Below are 23,935 nucleotides of genomic sequence, written 5' to 3' on the forward strand. Positions count from 1 at the left end.
TGTATCTGTTAGATTTATACCTGAGTATTTCATTTGGGGTGGGGGGCACCTAATGGAAATGGTGTTATGTTTTTAATTTTAAATTCTACTTATTCCTTGTTAGTATGTAGGAGAGCAATTGATTTTTGTATATTAATTATATGTTCTGCAATCTTGATTTTTTGCTTATTCAAGGTTACCTTTCTGTTTTTTCAAAGATATTTTAACTGAGTATAGAGTGCTAGGTAAGTTAACTTTTTCTTTCAGTAATATAAAAATATGGCTTCACTGTTGTCTCACTTTGCTGTTTCTGACAAGAAATCTTTGTCCCAATGTACAGTCTGTGTGGTTTTTTTGTTGTTGTTGTTGTTTGCTTTTAAGATTTTCTTATAGCTGGTTTGACTAATGTGATTGTGATGGATCTTGGTGTAGTTTTTTTGTGTTTCTTATGTTGGGGCTTTGTTGAGCCTTTATTTGTGGGTTTATAGTTTTCATGACATTTAGAAAATTTTTGGCTATTAATTCTTCAAATATCTGGTTCTCCCTCCCCCACTTGACCTTTAGGGATTCTGTTTACTCATATATTAGCCTGTTTGAAGTTCCACAGCTTACTGCTACTCTTTTCAGTTTTTTCTTTAGTTTTTTTTTTTTTGCTAATTCTTGGAGTTCACTAATCTTTTATTTGATGAGGATATTCTGCTCTTAACCCCATCAGTATACTTTTTACCTCAAATATTGTATTTCTTACTTTTCTAGATGTTTAATTTGGGTCTTTCTATATTTTCTATGTCTTTCCTATTTGAACATATGGAACACAGTTAAATAACTGTTTTAATGTCCTGGTCAGCTAATTCTAACATCTTTGTTAGTTCTGAATTGGTTTTGATTATTCACCTCATAATGATTATTTTCCTTATTATGGGTTGTGTTTTCTGCTTCCTTGTATGCATGGTAATTTTTTACTTAAGTACCAGACATTGCGAATATTATCTTGTTAGGTCTTGGATGTTTTTTAATTCTATAATTATTCTTTTTTAAATAAAGATTTTATTTATTTATTTATTTGAGAGAGAGCACTAGAGGAAGGGAGAGGCAGACTTCCTGCTGAGCAGGGAGCCTGATCAGGTCAAGATCCTGTGGTTCTGGGATCTTGACCTGAGCTGAAGGCAGACGCTTAACTGAGCCACCCAGGCACCCCAATTCTATAAATATTCTTGAGCTTTTTGGGGGAATATAGTTGCTTGGAAATAGTTTGATCCTTTATTTCTTGCTTCCATGATCTTTTAGGTGGGTTTAGAGGAGTGCTCAATTTGTGGCCAGCCATTTCTCATTACTGAGGAATGACCATCTCCTCCTGGGTGTTCTGTCTCATGCTTTGTGAAGGAGAAGTTTTCCAAATCAGGCTGACGGCAACAGATTCCTGGCCCTGTATGAGTTCTGGTACTTTTTTCTCTAACTCTTTTGGATTATTTCTAACTCTCGTCCTGGGTAGTTTCCTCACTTGTATGTGCTTTTCATGACTTTGCTGACTACTTGAGGGGGACCCTCTGCCAGTCTCCAGGGTTCTCTCTCTGTACTGTTCTCTTCTCTTCAATACTTTCTCTTGTGAATTTTAGATGCTTTGGTTTTCTAGAACTACAAACTCAGTCTCCTTACTCAGTACTTACTCTCCTTACTCAGTCTTCTCACAGTGTTTGCCAGAGTTATGCCTGGATTCTCTTTCCCCACTCACAGCGTGAGTATAAGCAAGGGGCACTCATAGTATTCACTTCCTTTGTTTGCTTTCTCAAGGGATCATAGCACTTTATTACCTCATGTCTAGTGTTTAAAGACTTTCATTCCATATATTTTTCAGTGGTTTTTTTTTTTTCATGTGTAAATCTAGTTCCTCTTCAATTTGGGTGAATGTCCCTGCTGCAGTTTCGATTTTTTTCCATTTCACATCTAATTGTTCTGGATTTATTTAATTATATTTCTTGTTAATTTCAGTTTTCTTCTCTGTTTATATAATAACAAGCTGTACAATTTAGGATTTGGTCTTAGTGATGCGTCTCAGGCTTATTAGCACATTGTAAATATTTGTTGTTTTAATATTGAATGGGGGTACAGAGGGAGTAAGATAAAATTCTTACTCTGTTTTATGGCATATAGATGGGAGAGGAGAGGTTATTTTAATTTTATTTAAAAAGATATTGGTTAACTATATGAGTTAAATCTGTAAGCTTTTCTTCAGATTTTTCTTAGCAGCAACAGAGACAGCAAAGACAGAGACCTTTAGAAGAGCAAGTAGCTGAATGTATATGGTCGTAGATACCATTAAGCACCTAAGCATATGCCAAAAATTGTTTCTTATTAGCATACTATAGCATGCAGATTTTCTAGCAAGCATAGATGACAAGTTTCAAATTTAAGTTCTTAACCATTATACTTACTTCACTTACCTGGTAGGAAGTTAGATTTTAACAAAGTAGTAGATTTAATTTCTTTTTTTAATTAAACTAAAATTTTAAAAGATTTTATTTATTTATTCATGAGAGACAGAGAGAAGCAGAGACATACACAGAGAGAGAAGCAGGCTCTATGCTGGGAGCCCGATGTGGGACTTGATCCTAGGACTCCAGGATCACACCGTGGGCTGAAGGCAGATGCTCAACCGCTGAGCCACCCAGGTGTCCGCAAAGTAATAGATTTAAAATGGTGTGCCAAGTTAAGCAACTTGAGCATAGAGACTGTAGTTTTTTTTTTCATTCCTTTTGTATCCTTATTTTCATCCTTTACGTAATTCCTGGCTGGTGGTAGCCACGTTATAATTGAAGAAGGTAATGAAGTAGCCTACCAGACATAAGAAGCAAATTAATAGTGTATCTAACACTGAATGTACTTATAGAAGTAGTTTAGATTCAATTTGCATTGGTGTAGGTAATGTGGAGATTTTGTCATGAGGTTATGTGAAAACTCCCTGTTCAGTGCTTAGGACATCTAAGTGCTCTATGAATGTTTTTTTATTTTCTTCTCTAATTTCAGAAAAATTGAGAAACAGTAGTCTTTTTGAGTCTTATAATTTGGGAGTTAGGGAAGAACTGTAAAATAACAATCTAATAATCTTCATTTTAAATTGTTCATGTATTTAAGCTACTTATTTGTGAGTAATAGCCTCAAAATGAAATAAATGTATTGAATATTTAGTGAAAATTTTATTATTAATAATTGATGTCTTTTTAAATATTGTTTTCCTATCAAAAATATTAGAAAAGATAAATAATTTGTAATGCTGATGTTCTAAAGCTAACAAATTATGTTTAACCTATTAGGTTCTCTCAGTTTGGATCACAACTTTTATACCATACTTACAGATACAAACGTAGCTGACATATTCTACATCTCTGCCTGACTTACTTGAAAAATAGAAGCAGTTGCTTAACTGGATGACTATCAAAATGGTCAATACAGATTGATGGACTTGAGTGCAGTAGACAGTGAGTGTGCAGATGGTGGTGTCTGTACCATTTGACATGAGATGGCTGAGTCTTTAAAATGATTTCAGTGGAATGGCTTTGGTGGTGTTGCAGTAAAGGGCATCCATTCAACTTCAGGTGCTGTGCAGATGGCAAAGCCAAGCTAATATAGAAAAATGAGAAACAAGTGACTATTTAATGTACAGGAATGCATGATCTGCATCACAAATAAATGATGGTATTACATGCAGGAAACCTAGCCAGATGGCTGTACATTAAAACACATGACTCCTTGAGAGAATTAAGTACAGGCAATTTGCTTAGATTTTCTGCAGGCCTGCTGCATATTATATTAGGGTAGGGAGAACGAGAGATTGAGTGCTTTATTTATTGAAAGTGTTTAGGTGAAGTTGGCAGTTATTTAAGCATAATCTGATCTCCATAAGTATTTAAATTGTCTCTTTGTGGAAAAAAAAAAGCAGGGAGGGTAGTTGGTTTTATTTTAAAAGGATGTAAGGAGGAAGATTGGCTGGCGAACCTAAAGAAAATAACTGTCTTTTGGTCTACATTTTTCAATTTTGTAAAGTTTTCCAGTGGGCAAAAGCTTAAAACATTTTTTGGATGAGCATGATAAAAGTATTTATTTTTCTGTAGAGGTTTTAATGAGCCCAAGTACCAGTGACATATGGAAATTTTAAAGTGTGAAGAGTTAATGTGTTGAGTGCTTTGTGAAATGGTACCACTAATAAAATACTAGTAAAATATTACATTTTTTGTTTTTCAGCTTAAAGAAAGTGGTTATTGTACAGGTCATGAACCAGATTCCCTGGAATTCAGCACTGTGGGAGGATGGGTATCTACTCGGGCATCAGGCATGAAGAAGAATATCTATGGCAATATTGAGGACCTGGTAAATTTCTTTCTGGTTACTATGTCATAATCAACGGGTCTATTATTATAAAGTGATTAAAGCCTTTTTTAGAGTTGAATGGTAGAGTCCTTCCAAAAGTATACCCCTTTTGATTATGGTAAAGCCGACTATGTATAATAGAAACAGATTAAAGACAACCGTGGTCATTATATATAGGTGCTGCTTTTCAAGTGACTGATACTTAGATGTAGACCCTTCATAGTATCTGACTTATAAGATATATAAACATTATTTTATAAGTTAGGAAGCCTCAGCCTTCAACTCTACCAAGGTTTTAATGCATTTATTTAAGTGATTTCATCGTGGCCACTCTTTTGCATTAGGAGAATTTTGTATTTACTTTTCTTTAAAATTTTTTCTGTATAGAATTAAAAGACCTGATTGAAAATGTTCTAGTAGGTGGCAGTATGACCTATAATGGTTTATGTGCACACCATCTTATTTTAGCTAATCTGGTGCCAGTGTCCTGGGAGTTAGTTTAGTAACCATGTAACTATGAGCATTCTGGCTGGGGATTAGGTATCATTTGTTCCATGTGTAGCTTTTCCAGGGATTAGTTGTGTGACCTTGTGCAAATTGGTTCACCTTTCTAAACATGTTTTGTCTTCTATAGAGTAGAATAATGATATTTGCTGTATAGGATTATTATAAGTATATATGGTAAACACTTAAAATGTTTACATTATCTTGTTTTTAAAAATTGAGGATATTTTATGAAACACCTTTTTCTATTTGCAAATAAAATAAACTCAGTTTCAGAGGAGAGAACTTAATCCTTTTGCTATTGGATTATTAAAAGCTATCATAGTTTAGCAATTAATTTAGTATTGCTGAAGCATGTAATTTATTTTAAACCTTATTTGGAGATCCTTGAGGATCACAAATTATAAGCATACATCCTAATGTGCTTATTTGCATGTGTATATTTAGCTTTTAATGTAAAAAAGGATCATGGTGTGTTTAATCTGCTCTTATGTTAGCAATACTTTAACTTGTAAGTAAACATAGATGTACACCATCATTTTTAGAGTGCATGTAATTCTCTTTTACTGACAGTTTGTCTTATTAAAGTAATTCCCTATTAGTGATTATTTAAATTATTCTTGATTTCAGAAAACAAAAGGGGGAAATATCTTCTTTAGTAATTTCTTTAGCATACATCTTTAATCATTTTCTTTGGGCAAGTTCCTAGAGCGTGAATTGTTGCTTCAAGATGTTTATACATTTTTGAAGTCTTTGGATAGTGTAAATGCTTCATGGACATTTGTGCCAGTTGACAATCCCACTAGCACTATGAGAATCTTTATTTTACTGGACATTTTATTTATGTTTTTGTCTTTTAATTTTTTATTTCTTTAATTGTTAGCAAATTATACTTTTAAAATATCCTCATTCCTGATTTTTAGTTTTTATTTTATGAATTGTTTATTGATGTCCTCTACTCATTTCCTTAAATAATAGACTATTTTTGTTTATCTGTCAGAAAGTCATTGTAAAGATGTGTTGGATTTTCACCTAACCATTTCCTGATTTAGATTTCAGGAACTATTTTTGAGTGACCTCTCCCTCCAGTATACTTACTTTCTCACTGGTGTGAGACCTGTATCACACGCATACCTCTTTTCTTCTGTTTATTCAATCACTATCTCCCTCTTCATCCCATTTTTTACCTGATCATAATTAATGCTTCATTCTTTTCACTCTTTTCTACTAAGTGGATAAAGTAGATAAATTGAGACTGGGAATAAGGCAAGAATAAATTTTTTCTTAGAATTCTAAGCACCTGGAGCAGTGCTTGATGTGAATAATAGTGCTTCATCAGTATTGTTAAGTAAGTGAAAGAATGAACCTCTTAAAATATGATCATTGATTATCTTTTTCGTGCTTTAGTTCTTTGCCACATGGATAATCCTAGACTAAATTTGGTTTAAAGAAAAGTGCTTAAAAAAAAAACAAACAAACAAAAAAAAAAAAAAGAAAAGTGCTTTTCATTTTTTTAAGATGATGAATATACCTAAATCAATAACAATCATAGAATGATTTTTTCCTCTTTTAAGGTTATTTAAACTTTTAGTCTAAGAATTACAAGAAGATATTAGAATTCTGAAGGGTATCACCATTTATCACTTAATCCAATATTTTTTAAAGTAGAATTTTTTGTAAATATAGATGGTTGTGTGTACACACACACACACAACATTCACTGACAAATATGTAATATGTAGAATTTACATCATGTGTTGTATTAAACAGGTGGTTCATATAAAAATGGTAACACCTAGAGGTATAATAGAAAAAAGCTCTCAAGGACCTCGTATGTCAACAGGCCCTGATATCCATCACTTCATCATGGGATCTGAAGGTAAATATAACTAAATTTATTATGAAAAAATACAGGGTAGTTACTCAGTTTTGTGAAAATCTGTGATACTGTAATATAAGATCTTTGAAAGAAAGACATGTTTTATTTATTTAAAGAATGGTAATTTTTTAAAGTTTTATTACTTTAATTTAGTACTTCATAAAGTTTTTATTATGAGAACATCTTATTAAAAATCCCTTTACATTTTGGTTTTTTATAGTTTTAGAGATAAGTTAGTCCTTTTGGTATTTTATTTTTTGTTTTAGAGTTTTTAATCCATGATTTTAGGAAGAGTAGTTAAGATTTAAAGTGGTTTGCTTTAAAATTTTATACTTTATTCTCTAACCTTGTCTAAATTATCAGGGGGAAAGGACTGAGAAAGTGTTGTCTCAGTGTCTTTCTGTAATTGTACCTTTTGTTACTTGCTATATGATTCTTTGAAGAAGTAGAATTTAAAATCCTGTTGATTTACATATATTTTAAAACTTATGTTAGACTTTTTTTTCTATTTAACTAAATTCTTTGGTTACTTAATGCTAGATGGATTAGAATGTAGTTCTTTATCTTATACAAAAACATTTAATTGCTGTGCTGATCAGGAAAACTGATCTCTTTTTTGCAAACTAATGTGGTGAATTTTATGGATAAGATGAACATAGACTTATTTTTCAATTTTTAGAATGGTAGAGAGGGATATCCCTTAAATTCAGAGAAATAAAACAAGTGTCTCTTCAATTAGTGGAGGAACGCATTACTAATTTAAAAGGTGGTATAAGCTAAAAAAGATTTTAAAAATGTTTAGCTATATTCATGGGTAAAGAGCAATTACAATAAACTAGGATGATAGGACATAAATTCTATCTTTTGACAGTAATGTCAGGAGGGAAAAAATAAACTATGTCTCAGTGACATGCTAGAGGTCTACTGTTGGTTTGATAGCCATAGGTATAGCTTAGATATTTTTTCGTGACAATCCATGATAAACCTTTGTCAAGATATCTCAGCAGTTTACTCTCTTATTTTTTTTCTGATCAGTATAGTCTTCTATGGAAAAATAGAACTACATTTTTCATGAGAAAAAAATGTTAAGTTCCCTTAAAATAATATAGCTCTTTGGTAAATATTCTGTAACTTCTTATACAAACACATCATCTAAAAGTTAACTAAAATGTATAACCTTTTGCCACCAGATGTCAAATTGAGTAACAAATAGGTATTAAAACTGATAGTTATTAATTATACTATTGCTGCACACATAGTTGGAGTCAACTCTATAAATATAAATGATCTTTTTAAGTAACTACACCATTTTTTTTCTCCCATCACTTAGTATTTTAAAAATTTTGGTTGCTAGGTACTGTTCTGACACATGGAAGGACACCGGTAATAACTGACTTCCATAATACAGTATGATAAATTATATGAAAATTATATGATAGAAGTGAATGCAGGAGAAATAGAGACAGAGTTCACATTGATAGGTGTTTATGAAGACCTCTCCAGAAGGGCCATGCCTAAGGTGGTCCTTGAAGGTTGTTGATAAGGGGTTGAGGGAATAAAATGGGGAGTTACTCTGCAGAGAGAACTATGTGTGGGCAGCCTTAGAATTGAGAAGAACCATGTCTGCCTTGTGAAGCTGCTAGTTTTTCAGTGTCACTGGGACATAAGATTTAACTATAAGGTGGAGTAGGCAGTAGGTTTAGGGGCAGAGTAGTAAGGATTACAGGGTAGCTGGAGAGATAATTTGGTCTTTTATGCCTATTATAATAGTTTGAACTGTATCTAAAAGACTAGACTACCTTCCTCAATAGTAAATTATTGTCTGAATTTAAGGAAGGTAAACTCATAATAAGTAAGCAAAGAAATGTGATTTATTAAACATACATACTAGAGTAAATTACTATATTTAAATGATATCTTATTATAAATATACATGTAAATGCCATACTGATTTAGGAGCAGTAACGAGAAAATCCTTCAGATCTGAATTTCAGTCTTGGTTCCACCATTTAAATTTCTGTGATTTTGTGTAAATTAGGTAATTCTCTATGCTAGTTTCCTTAGCTATAAAATGAGGATAATAAAAGAATCCATCTTCATAAACTTTTGTGAGTATTAAATAGATAATGATAAGCAGTATTAGTAAGTACTCAACAAATGTTAAATATATTTGTTGTTGCTGTTTATTATTTTGGTGTCAGTGATCTTTACAAGTGTATTTATAGTCTCTAATCCCCATCTCTGTATGTATGTGGATATAGAGTCATCTTAATGTAGGCCAGGAGACAGCATCATTGAGAAAGTTAATTCACGTGAAATCCTATTCTTTTCTATTTTATTTATTTTTTACTTTTGAATTTTATTTTTTAAAGTTTTCATTTAAATTCCAGTTAGCATACAGTATAATGTTAGTTTCAGGAGTACGATACAGTGATTTATAACTTCTATATATCAAAAAAAAAATAACTTCTATATATCACCTGGTACTCATCACAACAAGTTCATACTCTTTTTATAATACGTATTTTTATCTGTTATTTTGAACTATCTAAATATGATTCACTGCCTTACATGTGAATCATAAACTTTTCCTCAAGCTTAAAAATTTTTTTTGGCTCTGATTAAATCATTTGATGACAGCCTTGAAAGCATTATCGTTAAAAGATGTATTTTCCTGATCCTGCTAAGTTCTACATGTGAATGTGTTAAATTTAGTGTTTTTGTCTTGTTGTGTGTTATGAATTTTTCATAATGAGTTTTTTTCAATTAGCTTCTTTCCAGTTTAGATGCTGTAACATGATCAATATAATGAAAATTATGATAGTCAAAGCCACTGGAATGCTTTGCATTCTTTTCTTATGTATGCAATTCACAGTAACTTAAAATAATGTGCTCTTTTATTTGAAAAATGGTTAAAACGACATTTTTATTATTTTTTGCCCATGACCCACATTTGTTTTAGCCTTTGCTCTATGTTGAAATAAGTGTGAAATGCTTATTATCAGTCCTTTTGTTTAATTTTACCTTTTGTGTGACCTTGACACTTGCAGGACAGCTTGAGTGGTTATAATATCCATGCATAGTACTTCCTTTCCTTGTTTCTTGAAAATGCTGCTCCAATGTTGCCTGGTTTTATATGTTGTTTTAAGGAAATCTAATGCTAGTTCTTTTGCCTTTGTAGCTTGTTTCCCTTTTTTGCCTGGGTGTCCTGAGGATTTTTTTCTCTATTATTGAAGTCTACTACTTTTATAGCTCAGAGTTGATTGTCCTAGGTTGTTTTGTGTGGTACTCAGTGGAGCCTTTCTGTGTTTCTATTTAGGATTTTTAATCTTTGTGGAAAATTTTTTGGGGATTGTAGTGTTAAGTATTAGGGGTTTCACCTATTGTTTTGATATTTCTTCTTCAGGGACACCAATTGTACTTATGTCTGACTGTGTTTTGCATTTCAACCACTATATCTCTGACCCTTTTTTCCCAACTTCTTTCTTTATTTTATTTTCATTCTCTTGGTTATTTTATTGCTTTTCCTCAGTGCCCTTTATTTGTCTTCATTTGGATCTATTCTCTATTCTCCTTTGGATACCTTATAACTTACCTTCATTTTTCATATATTTTTATTGTTGTTGCTGCTGCTGTTCTTTTTCTTTCCTAAGGTTAATCACCTTTCACTTCATTTCTTCTTGTTTTTTTTTTTTTTTTGTCCACCTACATTTTTAATGTTTGTATTTCTGATTTAGATATTCCTTTTAATATCCCCAAATGCTTGCTTGATAATATTTAATTCAGTTTGAGATGTTTGTTACTATCTTTTTCAATATTGTGGTTGGTTTAGGGGAGAGACTTTTCATCAACAGAAAGCTTTTACTTACATTTTCTGACTTTCTGCAGTAGATTTTGTGGATTTGCTCTGCTTTTTTCTGTTGCTGTTTGTTACTTAGAAAGTGTTCCTAGTTTGGGAATGTCCTTTTCTGTCACTCCAACCCTCTTTTGTGCTACTTGTTTTGTGGATGGTGGTATTTTTGGTGTGAGAAGGCCTGGCATGTCTTCTTTCTCTTTTATTTCTATAGAATCTTTAATTTCTCTCTCTTACTTCATTCTTTCCCTTCATTACTTTGTCTCCAAGAATTACCACACTTCTCTGAATATGCTACTTCCCTGAAAATACTCCCCTTGCTTCTCCAAAGTTGCCATTTCTAGTTCCCTCCTGTTTTTTTCCCTTCCCCATAGCCAGGGCTATGGATTTCCCTGTATAGGATTTTGGCATTATTGTTGCACTTTTGCTATCTGTGGTTGATTTTGTCTTTGTTTCCTCCAGATCCTCTGATACTCTGTTATTTCTTATGAAATCTTTTAAGCCTCCCCTTACTTTCTACCTTTACAAACTTGCAGCAGGTGGAAGGCTATAGAAGGTCTTTTGGAATTCTTTCATTTTATTTCTACTTAACAGGTAATGTGAAGGTCAAAGTGTTTTTTGTCCCCTAGCAATATTGAAAGTTTTGTTTCTTTCTTTTTTTTTTTTCTCATTAAACTCTGTGACAGATTTTTGGTCAAGTTGTTTCCATTAAAAAGTACTGATTTTAAAAACTGATAACTTAAAACTGCCACACACAGAAAGTTTTGTTTCAATGTTATTTGTGGTTTTGTGTTTCTTGTTGATTTTTATGTTTTGGGAGAGAAAATAGGATTCAAAATCAAATAACTACCATTCTTAGTCCTGAAGTCACCTGAAAGTATATTTTCAAATTACAAAAGATTTTATTTACTTTAAGCAAATACTTGCATTTTATATCAAATAGCAATTGAAGCTTTCAGTTTTCTTGAGAGCAAACATTATATTTGGAAAATATAAAATAGAAAATTCTTAAATTTATTGCAAGATAGTTTTGATAAAACAGAAAAGTGAATGATATATAAGTCTCTATGATGTCATGTTATGGAGTTATTTATAAACACTTATATGAAGTAGATACAAAATATAAAAATGTATAAAGTGGTATACTGTACATATAATCAAATGATAAGTAATCCAAGTCTTTTATATCACTCCACTGACATAATATGCCCGAAGCAAAAGTATCAATAAATATAATAAAACACAACAGAAACCAGCCTTTTGATTAAGTGAATTTAGATACATCCATTTATGGTAGGCTAATTTGAATATAAGTCTGAATGGAAACTGCCCTCTGTCAAACTGCATTTGAGACCTGGATGATTTTGCTTTCACAGTGGGACCCCCTATAGACCCATAGCTGGATAGTTGAAGACTTTGGACATTTCAAATTTGGACATTTCATTAATCTTGCAATAGTGTAGTCTCATTTTACTAATTTTATTTTTATTTTTGATGTCACTTGTAATGGTGGGCTTTACTACTTTAGAGTGCCTGCTCTACATAGGAGGCAATGCAGATAGGTAGAAGTTTAAGACATGGACATTTTTTGCTGGTACCTTAGAATTTTGATGTACAATTAGAATTTTAAAGGAAGTTTGCTAATGTAAAGATATTTGTATTTTTAAAACTCAACTTTTGAATAAGTAATTACATATACAAAATTGAAATATGGACAAATATACACGATTCCAAAGGTACTGAAGTATGTTTAAGGAAAATATGCCTTCTATCCCTGTCTTCCAATCATTTCCTTTGTTCAGAGTAAACACTTATTGCTATTATTTAAGTATATATGTATGCAGTTTTAAAAGCACAAGTGGGAGGTTATTATTTGCTTTACACTTTTATAAAGCTTACTCTGTATCATTACATTTAGAGCCACTTCATTCTTTTTGACACTTACTGAATGTACACTGATGTATTTAACCAGATCCTCATTGATTGGCATTTAAATGGTTTCCGTCTTTTTCCTGGATTATATTTAAGTTATAGTTAGATGATATTATATACTGTAATTCAAAGAAATATTTTTGAATGCCTCCATTTCTCATAAAAGGAAAGATTTCACAAAAACCTGGGAACTTGGAGTTTAGTTTTAAGTAGAAGAGTATTCCTCTCTGCAGTCACAGCTTATGCTGACCTTTTCCTTAATGAATTTTGATCTGGTGACTTTTGAGTTTCATCAAGTATTAAAGGTTTCTGTAATTTGTGGTCAGAGTAGAGTAAATAGAGAAGATGATTCCTGTGGTTAGGAGTATATGCCTGTCAATTTTCAATTTATTTGAAGAAACAACTTTTAAATTCCAGGGCTACTGAGAGCTTCTAAAAATGTTGAAAAGAGTCGAAAGAATTACAAATAAGGGGCACCTGGGTGGCTCAGTGGTTGAACATCTACCTTTGGTTTGGGATGTGATCCTGGGTTCCTGGCCTCAAGTCTCGCATAGGGCTCCCTACAGGGAGCCTGCTTCTCCCTCCACTTATGTTTCTGCCTCTCTCTGTGTCTCTCAAGAATAAGGAAAAAAAAAAAAAAAAGAATTACAAGTTTAGTGATGGTGTCAGTATAGTGGCAGGAATATTAATATTAGTGACTTAAAAAATTAAAGTGATACAACTTGTATTTATAGGAAAGAACAAGTGTGATAGATAATTCTGTTCTGGTGGATGAGAAGACATTATAATTTACCTGTCAACCTTTTGCCTTTCTCTGAAAAAGGTTTAGAAGTTCTTTTAGATTCTTTATAGTCTAAGATACCTTTAAAATTTTTTTTCCTATTAGTAAAATGTATAACTGTTAGCTCCTTAAAGAAAATAACTCCGAAGTTTCATTTGTAATTCATTTGGAGAATTAGTTAACTTATAATATTTTTAATAACTTTATTGAAATCTAATTCACATACCATAAAATTCACCCATTTTAAAGTATATCTCTTAGAAGGGATAGTTCCTGAGGTTAGTATTTGAGATTCTTTTCTGAGCATAGTTGAAGTCCTCTGCACTATTTCCATACAGGGAAACTAGCTGGCCTACCATGTTGTCTTTGTCTCCAATAAATTTACCTGTGTCCTCCCAGTTGCCTTTTACCACATCCTCCACTGTCTTGAGAGTGTTCTTAGGCTTAAACTTCTCCATGCTCTGTTTGTTGCAAACAAAGTTTTTTTTTTTTTTTTTTCCGAAAGATATGAGGAGCTGTTTTTTGACTTGTATTCCCTCTCCTCCTCCCTCCTCAGCCCCTTGAGAATAAGTTTCTGAGCCTCTGTGTCTCTGAGCTATGGCTCCGGAGGGGAGCAGTGGCATGCTTTTCTCTGAGGATAGCCCTACTCCAGTAGCTTAGTGCTAGGGAAAAGGGAGAAAGAAAACAGATCTTGGTTTCCTTCTCCTGACAAGATACCCTCTCTTTACAGGCCAGGCTAAGAGCAGTTGGGACTTCAGTATTAGTGCGTCACTTCAAGTAGAGCTCTGTCCCACCAGCTAAGGATAGGTAGAAGAAGTGAACTAACCTCCTCCCCATTCTCCCCCCAACCTCTGGGTAGTACTTGCCTGGAATGTTGCTTTAGGAAAAGGTAGCTGAAGGCAGGGTTATGTAGAATAGGATCAAAGGTTTTTCTGAAATTAAAAAAAATCTTCATGTATATATTCCAGAGAAAGGAAAATACACATCCACACAAAAATATGTATGTAAATTTGTATGTATATTCGCAGTAGCATTATTCATATGCAGTAGCCAAAAGGTGGAAACCTATGGAACTTTCAGCTCTAGGGAGAGGAGAGGAACTAGACCTTAAATTAGTGGTTTAATCAATCATGCCTGTGTAGTGAAGCCTCCATGAAAATCACTAAAATGCAGATTTCAGAGAGCTTCCAGAGTGGTGAACGCATGGAGGTTCTTGGGAGGGTGGTGTATCTGGAAAGGGCATGGAAACTCTGAGCCCCTTCCTTCATACTTTGCTCTTATGCATCTTTTTTTTTCATCATGGCTCTGCCTGAGTAGTATCGTTTTATATTAAACTGGTAATCTAGTTTTAAGAAAATGGGGAAACCCAAATGTCCATCAACTAACGAATGGATAAACAAAATAAGTTATACACAAAATGGAATAATAGTCCACAATTAAAAAGGAATGACGTACTAATACATGCCATAACAGGAATAAACCTTGAAAACATTATCTAAGTGAAAGAAGCCAGTCACAAAAGACCACATATTATAAAATTCCATTTATATGACATTTCCAGAATAGGCAAATTTATAGAACTATTAATAGATTAGTGGTTGTCTAGGGCTGAAGTGTATGTGTGGTGGGGAAATGGGGAATGCTGTTTTATGGGTGCAGTTTCTTTTTTGGAGGTGATAAAAGTGTTCTAGACTTAGATTTTTTTAAAAAAAGATTTTGTTTATTTGGGAGGGGATGGGGAAGGAGCAGAGGGAGACAGACAGACTTTGCACTGAGAACAGTGCCTGATGTGGGGCTTTATCCCACGACCCTGAATTGTTACCTGAGCCAAAATCAAGAGTTGGATGTTTAACTAACTAAACCACTCAGGTGCCCTCTAATCTTAGATTTTTAAATGATAATTGCATATACATGTGGATATACTAAAAACTATTGAGTTTTACACTTTAGATGGATGAATTTTATGGTTTATGAATTATATCTCAGTAAAGATACTAAAATAAAAGATAAAGCTTAATCCTTTTTGTTTCCTTTTAAAATTCACAAGATATATTTACTTTTTATTTAAATAGTAATCAAGCCAGACTTAAAGAGTTTTTGTGATTTTACAAATTATAATAGGGTCATATTTGATATCTCAGTAGACAATCATTTGTATATGTGATGAATATATTGTGATCTAATATGATTTACTTTTTGTGACTTCTTAGTTTTCAGTCTTATATTTTATATTGACATTTTGGGTGTATTATTATATACTGGAAACATTGATTTTTGTGATACTTTTTATTTATTTCTAGTGTTCTAGTATTAAGTTCTGCAATTCAAAGATTTCCTTTATTTTTTTTCATGATTCTCAGAAAATTTACCAATAGTATTAATAATTTCTACCATTTGTACTTCAGAAATCACTGATTTGAAAAGCTTGGCTTCATGAATATAATCATTTTTAACCATGTCTCTTCAAATATTTTAGCATAGTTATTTAGATCTCATAGAATATAGTTTATATAACTTGCTTTTTTCAACTCTTTGATTTGTCCCTCCTCTGCATAATAAAGGAAAGAGCATTTGTTTCATTGGTGGTTCTCTTGTACTAGATATTTATGGTAACTATTTTGTCTCTAACATCTAGAGGGTTTTGTGTCTTACAAGGGCATCTCAGTATTGCCATTGTCATTTTATGAATTCTTAGGAAAGAGGCAAGGTAATAACAGTCCCTCTATTTTTTTTCTGTCATTTTAAATTCTCATAGAAGTTTCTTTTTGCCCCACCACGTTTTTCTCACAGTAAAAGTAGGCACAAATACCAGAATATACTTTTGTCTGAATGTATGAGATATACAAACTTGTCGTTTTTCACATTTTTTTCGTTTAATATGTTATAATACTTTTAAAATGATTTAAAAGTAACCTTCTTGGAGGAAGGTTACCTTAAAAATGTTTTAAAGTATTTATACATAACATAAGAATAATGTATTCCAAAAACTTTTTAGAAAGTACAAAATTTGTTTAGTTGTTTTTCTAAAAAGACTTGAGTAGCCATTATTCCCCGCATAGAATAGATTAAATAGATTTAAATATGAATAGAATAAATTAATAGAATAAATAGATAAAATAGATTTAAATATGATTTAGAAAATTGGCATGTGATATATTGGATTATTCCCCCTTCTTTTTCAGGAACTCTTGGTGTGATAACAGAAGCTACAATAAAAATCAGACCAATCCCTGAATACCAAAAGTATGGCTCAGTAGCTTTCCCTAATTTTGAACAAGGAGTAGCCTGTTTAAGAGAAATTGCAAAACAGGTAAAAAAAAATCAAAACAAAACCCCACCCATCTATATTTATATTTTTAAAATTCTACTGCGTAATTTATTTTGATATGTCACATATAATCTTCATATTTAGTTGTGTTATATATGTGGTTTTTAACCAGTTCTATATGAAAAGGTAATGTAAAATCATCCCTGTAAGTGCAGTTGCTATTTTGTTATTTCTTGGTTTAAAGAGTGCTGTGTGATTTTAAGCCAAGGTAAGATATGTACTTGGGTTGATGGCTTTGAATGACTCCGCCTTTAATGAATGTTATGTTTTTAAAATTATTTTTAGGTAAGATATTTTGTGATTAATTTGAAGTAATATATAATTTTCCTTAAACTAAGACATTTATTGAAATTAAAATAAATGGCTGAATGTCAGGGATCCAAAAAATATAGAAGTTAAGTGTAGGTAATCAGACTCTATCAATTCTTAGAATGTGCTACTACCAGGCCCTACTTTGTTTTATAATATTACCTAAGCTATAGCTTAAATTAAATAACATAATACAGCATAATATAACATAATATATTTATCTCTAAGTTAAGAGGAATTCCCATTTTCTCTTCCCTTCTTAAAAAAAAAGATATATTATCAAGAATTTTTAAAAGACCAGATAATGCCACATAATTTTATTTCTATGTTCTCTTTATCAGTGTAGAAATTCTTCCATTTCTTTAGGCATTTGGTTCATTGTTTGAACTACATTTGTTTTTTAAAAATTTTTTATTTCAACATTTCCCAGCAGGAAGGATATTAAGGGAATACACTCTAGCCTATTTCTTCTTGCATTCTCCAAACTCCTAGAGTTCTTTTGTACTTTCCATCAGCTATATGCAACTAGAATCTTGAGGGCAAGGGAACTTTCTGATGTGACCCATATAGGTCAGCATCCAGGTATCATGAGCAGAGTGAAGGGAGGATCTGATGAGGCAAAGGAATGGTATCCATCAAATACTCCATATTCATTGTGGACTTTTTAAGGTATTGAAATGGAAAGTGGTCAAGAGTCTTATCTTCCCACCATCCCAAGACAACCACTATAAATGTCTTAAAGAAACTTAAAATAAGCAGAAATATTTTACATTTACTCACATATTTACCATTTCCAGTGTTCTTGATTTCATACACTTAGTTTTGCTTCTGAGACATTCTTTTTTTTCTGTCAGTTTTCCATCTGCAGGAAGTTCAGCTATATGGTCACCTAATCTCCGTGTTGACAAAGACGATTTTTGTAATTTCCAGGTAGCTTCCATTACTTATCAGTTGGATTGCTTCCTTTGTCAGTACTTTTAGCCATAGGCCCCTTAATCTTGACTGTCTTACTGCTGGGTTAGGGAAGAGTTTAAATAAAGAAGTATAGTTCTGGACTGAACATTCTTGATCTTGTGATAGGTTACTTGGGTGGTGTTAAAGCAAAAGCAAATGTTAATAGTTGAAATTTTTACAAGAAGAGCTCCTAATTCCTAGAATTTGGGAATATTATGTTATGGTTAAGGAGCTAGAATATATAGTTAGTATTCTGCTATATTTGCTAAAATGAGATGGTGTAATATTTAAATTTTTTAATAGTAAATACATAAACATATATATTACTAAATATTAGTATATTATGTATGATTAATGTAATATTAAATATTTATAATATTTAAAAGGATTATTGAATAAAGGAAGAGTGGAGATAAGCTTTAGGAGTAAATATTTGTTATTCTAACATAGTAGTTAAGCACTGAGCAGTGAAGTTCAAGTGTGTTTTGATACTTGTTACTAAAACTTTCCACACTTAGAGGCAAAGGAAAATAATTTCAAATTTAAGGTAGCTCAGTTGTTAAAGAATAAAGGAACTACTTGCAAAGCATTATGGTTTTGCCTGTGAATTAGTTAAAACCCAGAAGAATAGAAAGCTAGATTTTTATGTTCTTTGTTTTTATTTTGTTTTGTTTAGAAAATAACTAAGTTCACCAATTAAAAATCAGAACAAACCATTTTCCATAGTTATATTTTCATATTAATTTCAATCTTATTTTTTTTGGTGTCTTTTCACTTTGTATTATAATTTATTCTTTGTGTTACTTTTATTTGCTTTCTTTCAAAAATTTCAAGCTTGATTATTTGCCTCCCAAGAAAGCTTTATAATAAAAAATAAGTTCACATTATCTCTCTTGTTCAAGTTTTGAGTGACATCTTTTTAATTGACCATTGTTGTCTTGGTTTTTTATGGCAAAATAAGCAGGAATGCCAAATTAGATTTTTTTTTAAAAAAAATAATTACGGAATTTATAAAACTCTCTGACTTATATGTATTTCCAACGAAAGATCTCATTGAGGTTGCATTCAACCTATGTTGGCCAAATCTGCCCCGTCACAAGATCTCCACTCTGTAGAACAGAGATTTCATTAGACTTGCTAAAAAGTGTTGTTATAACATGATCTTTGAAGTAGAGGTAGACATATTTTGTGCTTTCCTGCTTTTCCATATTGCAAATATGTAAATATATCTTAGGTTTAATTAATGACAAATGATGTACAAATGTATTAAAATCCTAAATTTATAATTTTATTGAAATGTTGGATTTAAACATAGTTTCTATAATCTGATGTGGTTTTGGGTACAATTTAATATGCCCCTGGTAGAAAATAACAGAGAAGAATTACTTGTGCTAATGAAAAGCAGGGGGTGAAATTTTCCTTCATCTTTGCATAAGTCAGTAAAAATTGCCCCTTTATTCGTTTTAAAAAATTCTTTGGATATTCACCAGTGACCATAATCTAAATTGATACAGAACTGTATTGGGTATATGGTTTGGCATAAACATAGGTAATGGTTGATAGAAAGTATCACCCTGTGGTTAAAGACATCAAAAGAAAGCTCCTTTCTAATCTGTAGTTTTAATAACTTGGTTATTAAATAATAGACAATTTTAAAAGATATACATACCATGCAACTAGGAAGCTTGCCTTGCTTGAAACTGATTAAAAATCCTAGATAGATAATATTTTATTCTCATGTATTGCTTGTATGAATGAAACAATTAGGTACTGAATTTGGAAATATTCTCTTTGGGGAACATGCATATGTTACTTCGGCACAGATACATAAGCATTAATGCTTACCTTCCCTGGAAATGGATAAACGCTTGTATTATGGTTTAGGGACATTTACATATTAGTTTACAGAGTGTACAAAACTCATAGGTCAAGAATAGAACTGTGTGTGCTGCCCTGCTGTGCAACAGTATTCTCAGGCAGAGAAATTGAGAAAATGATCAGATTTTGGCACTAGTTGTTCAATTTGCAATTTGGAATTTCAGCAGATAGCAGGAGAATTAAGATCCATTAAAATAGATGGTACGTGGTTTATGATTGTGCCAAATTCTTGATTGAATAATGAGTTGGCTGCTTGTAATTTCTCACTGTCATTTCAGAGCACTTCCATTTTTGTGATATTTTCAGAATCAGGTTGCCTTTGAAATGGGAAACTGTATTTTGGATGCTTGTTTACAAGTCTTGTTTACATGCTTGTTTACAAGTAGCAAAGTGGGCTCTTTGTATATTTTCATCACTATTCCTACTGAAGGAAATAAATTAAGCAACTTTATACTGACAGCAGAAGGATTCCTACTAAGGTCTATCATCTAATCTTTGTCCATGTGAGGATTGTCCTCTTTCAATACTTCACAGCCTGGTGAGAGGCTAGAAAGGAAGATTTAGTGGAAGATTAATGTGATTCTATCTTATAAATGGCAGTCCAGTATAATTTCCAACTTAGTAGATGGGTAAGTAAGTGATTTTTAAGACTTTCTGAGAAAATAGATTTCCTGCAGTAACCTCTAAGGAGAGGGGAAATAGTGTTTTTTAACCAGAATAGCAGTTTCAGGTGTATTTTATTATTCTCTTATTGTTCATTTAAAGAAGGCAGTGAGATTTTTATAAAGTTTTAAGGAAAAAAGTGTTGAAATAAGCGCAAAAGCAATTTTTGAAGGCTGGGGTCTCCCCTTCCGCTTCCCAGTAAAATTTACGAGTTGCCCTATGGTATTGAGGGAGGGCCATTTGTTTCATTAACAGAAAACACTGTAAGTGTGGTACAGAGCAGTGTGCATTCCTCTGAAAACTGTCTCAGTATTAAAATGAGGGTTTTAGAATTATAGATTAACAGGCATCTTTTTTCTACCTACCTTTTGACAAGGGGTGGCCCATTATATCTACTATCACTTTTATTTTAAGCAATTTTAAATTGATAGCAAGAGTTTTTTACTTTAGAGGTTAGACCTTAATTTGGAAAGAAAAACAAAGGTCCTGTTTGACTGTTGTATCTCAGTTCTGAATTGTTCTGTCTTAAGCTTGATACATCCTGGACGGGTTGAAATAAATTAAAAGAAGTTAGGTTTAAAAAAAAAAAAAAGAAGTTAGGTTTAGCACTTATATTATCAAATAATTAAAACTTCTTTGTATTCAATGGTAATTCTTGGAAACAATTTGTTTCATATGGAAATAGCATCATTATTTTAAATGAGTGTGTGTGCACGTGTGTGTGAGTGTGTGTGTGTGTGCTCTTTTCTCCCTCTGAAGCAGAGAAAATAACCTAGCCAAATGTTTGATTAATTGGATTCTGTACTCTGGGACCCAGCAGAGTATATTAGACTTGAGGACAGTTACAAGACATGGTCTCAACTAGGAGCTACTCAGCAAAAGTCATTACACCTTTATAAAATGAAAAATGAGAATGATGAACCAGGGACTGTTTGGCATTAACTTTTGGCTCTTCTCTTAATATAAACGGAAGGAAATATCTACTCTATAATATGTATTGTTTCATTCTTTAAAACCAAGAGAGAATTCTCTTGTCTATAATGTAGACTCCTAGCTGGAAGCAAATGTGTCGCTTCCAGTAGGGCTAATCAGTTATACCAGTGGCCTTAAATACTGTCTCATTTCATCTGTGGTATCAGCTCTGAGGAAGAACCAGTTACTTGTCTACATTTTAAGTTTTTCTGTCTAGAAATTGCAGTTAGCAGAATTCTCTTCACATACCTTTTTTTGAACTTATTTATCAATTTATTTTTTTTATGTCTTTATTTGTATGTGAGATAGTGTGCTCTTAACTTTATATCCAACAAATCCATTGGATATTGTGTAAGTTAAATAGATATGGTTTCTTACAGTAATCACCTCAGATGGTATATATCATGATAAATTTTAGGTGTTTAAATTTTTGTATGACTAGGTACAAGCAGTTTGGTATTGGAGCTTTGGCTTCTGATATAGTATGAGATTGCTAGACTATCTTCATATTAAACTCAAGGCTCAGGAATTTGGGCTGTTCTAGAGTCTACACAGAATGATTGATTTACTTCTTGAATAAAAAAGCCTTTTCAATTCAAAGAGGATTCATATGTTAACCAAGGTACCAGAAATATAGGACTACCATTCAGTGCTTATATTTTATATTTTATCTCTATGAAATTGGAATAGTAGAAATGCTGACATTTGAAATATTTTAATATTGATTTGCCAGTAACTAGTAAACTAAGATACCTTCGCAAATAATGTATCAGTCTGCATTGCAAGTTCTGATTTTCCTGTGATAAGAAAGAGATATGACTTAGTTCCATAAAAACAAATTTTGCAGAAATCTTTTGATGGGTTTCTTATAGATACTATCTTTTGGAGAAAATCTTTGGATTGAGAAATCTGTTGCTTTTTAAGTTAGTATAGGGAATTCTCAGTAATTAAGATGAATCAGAGTGGTGGCTTTTGTTTTTCAGTTTATATATTCAAGTAAATTCCTATTTGTAGCATCAGTAAAGGGAAGAAATTGCCAGCAATTTGACTTGGCAAATCTTGTACTCTGAGGTCAGTGTGGCTATTTATTTCTTCTTTGCTCAGATAAATGATATTTCCTTATTTTCCATAATGAATTTCTCACCTCTTTTCAGACTATTTATAAAGTATACTTGGGTACAAGTCTAATGACATGAGAGATTCTAGTAAAGATAGATTTATCATAGTAGGAAGTAAATAAATTATTTCATTACCTCTAGTTTGGGTAAGCAAATTTTTTTTTAGTGTTCCTTAAATTCCCTGCATGTGTATTATTAACCCACCAATAAAATTACTTGGTAAAACTATTCCCTCTCAGATTAGTTCTGATCACATACCACCAGGGGTCACTTTAACTCAAGGACCCCTGTCACCCTTTTCTCGTCTGTGGAATACTCAGCATAATTAAATAATGTGGAAATGAATTTAGAGCTCTAATTCTCAGAATTTGTGATGTCTCTGATTTTTAAAGGAAATATTTTTATGTTTTTCAAATGAGGTTTTAGCAGTTGAAACAACCTGATCTTAACCATAGGGAGTGTTTGTTTTTTAAAAATAGTAATATTATTTTGGTTTTTTGATTATAGGAATTTAATTAGTTGTAGTGGCAAGTTTTCATATAAAACACTAAGAGACTTTTCTTGATTTGTATTTTTAGAATGATGCGGAATCATTTACAAATTATCAATTGCCAGAGAATCATAAAGCAACCTAGATGCTGTTTTTTAATTTGAGAGTTCACTTTATGAGAGAGAGAATGGGAATTTACTTATGGAATTTACTTGTGATGATAACTAAAAACTCATTTACCAACTTAAAAAAATGACACTATTAAAATGGACTTAATAAAGCTGTTGTTTTGATTTTGATAATTAAAACAATAGTATTGAAAACTAGTATTTATTACATAGATACAATAAACTTTCTTTAGCTTTTTATTCTTTTGTAATAAATATCTGTAGCCATCTACTCTACCTCGGTATAAATAGGAGCAGTACATGATTCATTAGTTATGTGACTCAACTGTCAAGTTAAAATCATGTTTGGTATTATTGAATATCAGTTGTTACTTGTACCAAGTGCCCTGAAGCTTTCTTAACTTATTTTTCCAATCTTTTAATTTTAAAGCTTTAAGCATGCAGAAACTTTATTTTTTATTTATCTATTTATTTTTTTTTAAAAAAAGATTTTATTTATTCATTCATGAGAGACACACAGAGAGAGGCAGAGACACAAGACAGAGGGAGAAGCAGGCTCCATGCAGGGAGCCTGACATGGGACTCGATCCCAGGTCTTCAGGATCATACCCTGGGCCGAAGGCAGCGCCAAACCGCTGAGCCTCCCGGGCTGCCCGCATACAGAAACTTTAAAAGAATGATAGTAATCACCTATATATCTGTCTAATATATTCAACAATTGACTTTTTGCTGTTTTATTTTTGTGTATATGTTTTCTGGGCCATTTAAAATTAATTTGCAGACATCATGGCACTCAACCTCT

The 23,935-nt window shown here is 32.2% G+C and overlaps 1 protein-coding gene across 1 annotated transcript in view; it reads left to right on the plus strand.

Annotated features, from left to right (window-relative positions):
* Nucleotides 1-23,935, plus strand: part of AGPS (alkylglycerone phosphate synthase) — a 131,529-nt gene that overhangs the window by 56,638 nt on the left and 50,956 nt on the right. Inside the window, exons 9-11 of the mRNA XM_072752024.1 lie at nt 4,219-4,344; nt 6,619-6,727; nt 16,476-16,603. Coding sequence (XP_072608125.1) covers nt 4,219-4,344; nt 6,619-6,727; nt 16,476-16,603 — 363 coding nt within the window. The remainder of the gene's footprint in view (nt 1-4,218; nt 4,345-6,618; nt 6,728-16,475; nt 16,604-23,935) is intronic.

The sequence above is a fragment of the Vulpes vulpes genome, chromosome 3 (assembly GCF_048418805.1).
Source record: "Vulpes vulpes isolate BD-2025 chromosome 3, VulVul3, whole genome shotgun sequence".
Taxonomy (NCBI): Eukaryota; Metazoa; Chordata; class Mammalia; order Carnivora; family Canidae; genus Vulpes; species Vulpes vulpes.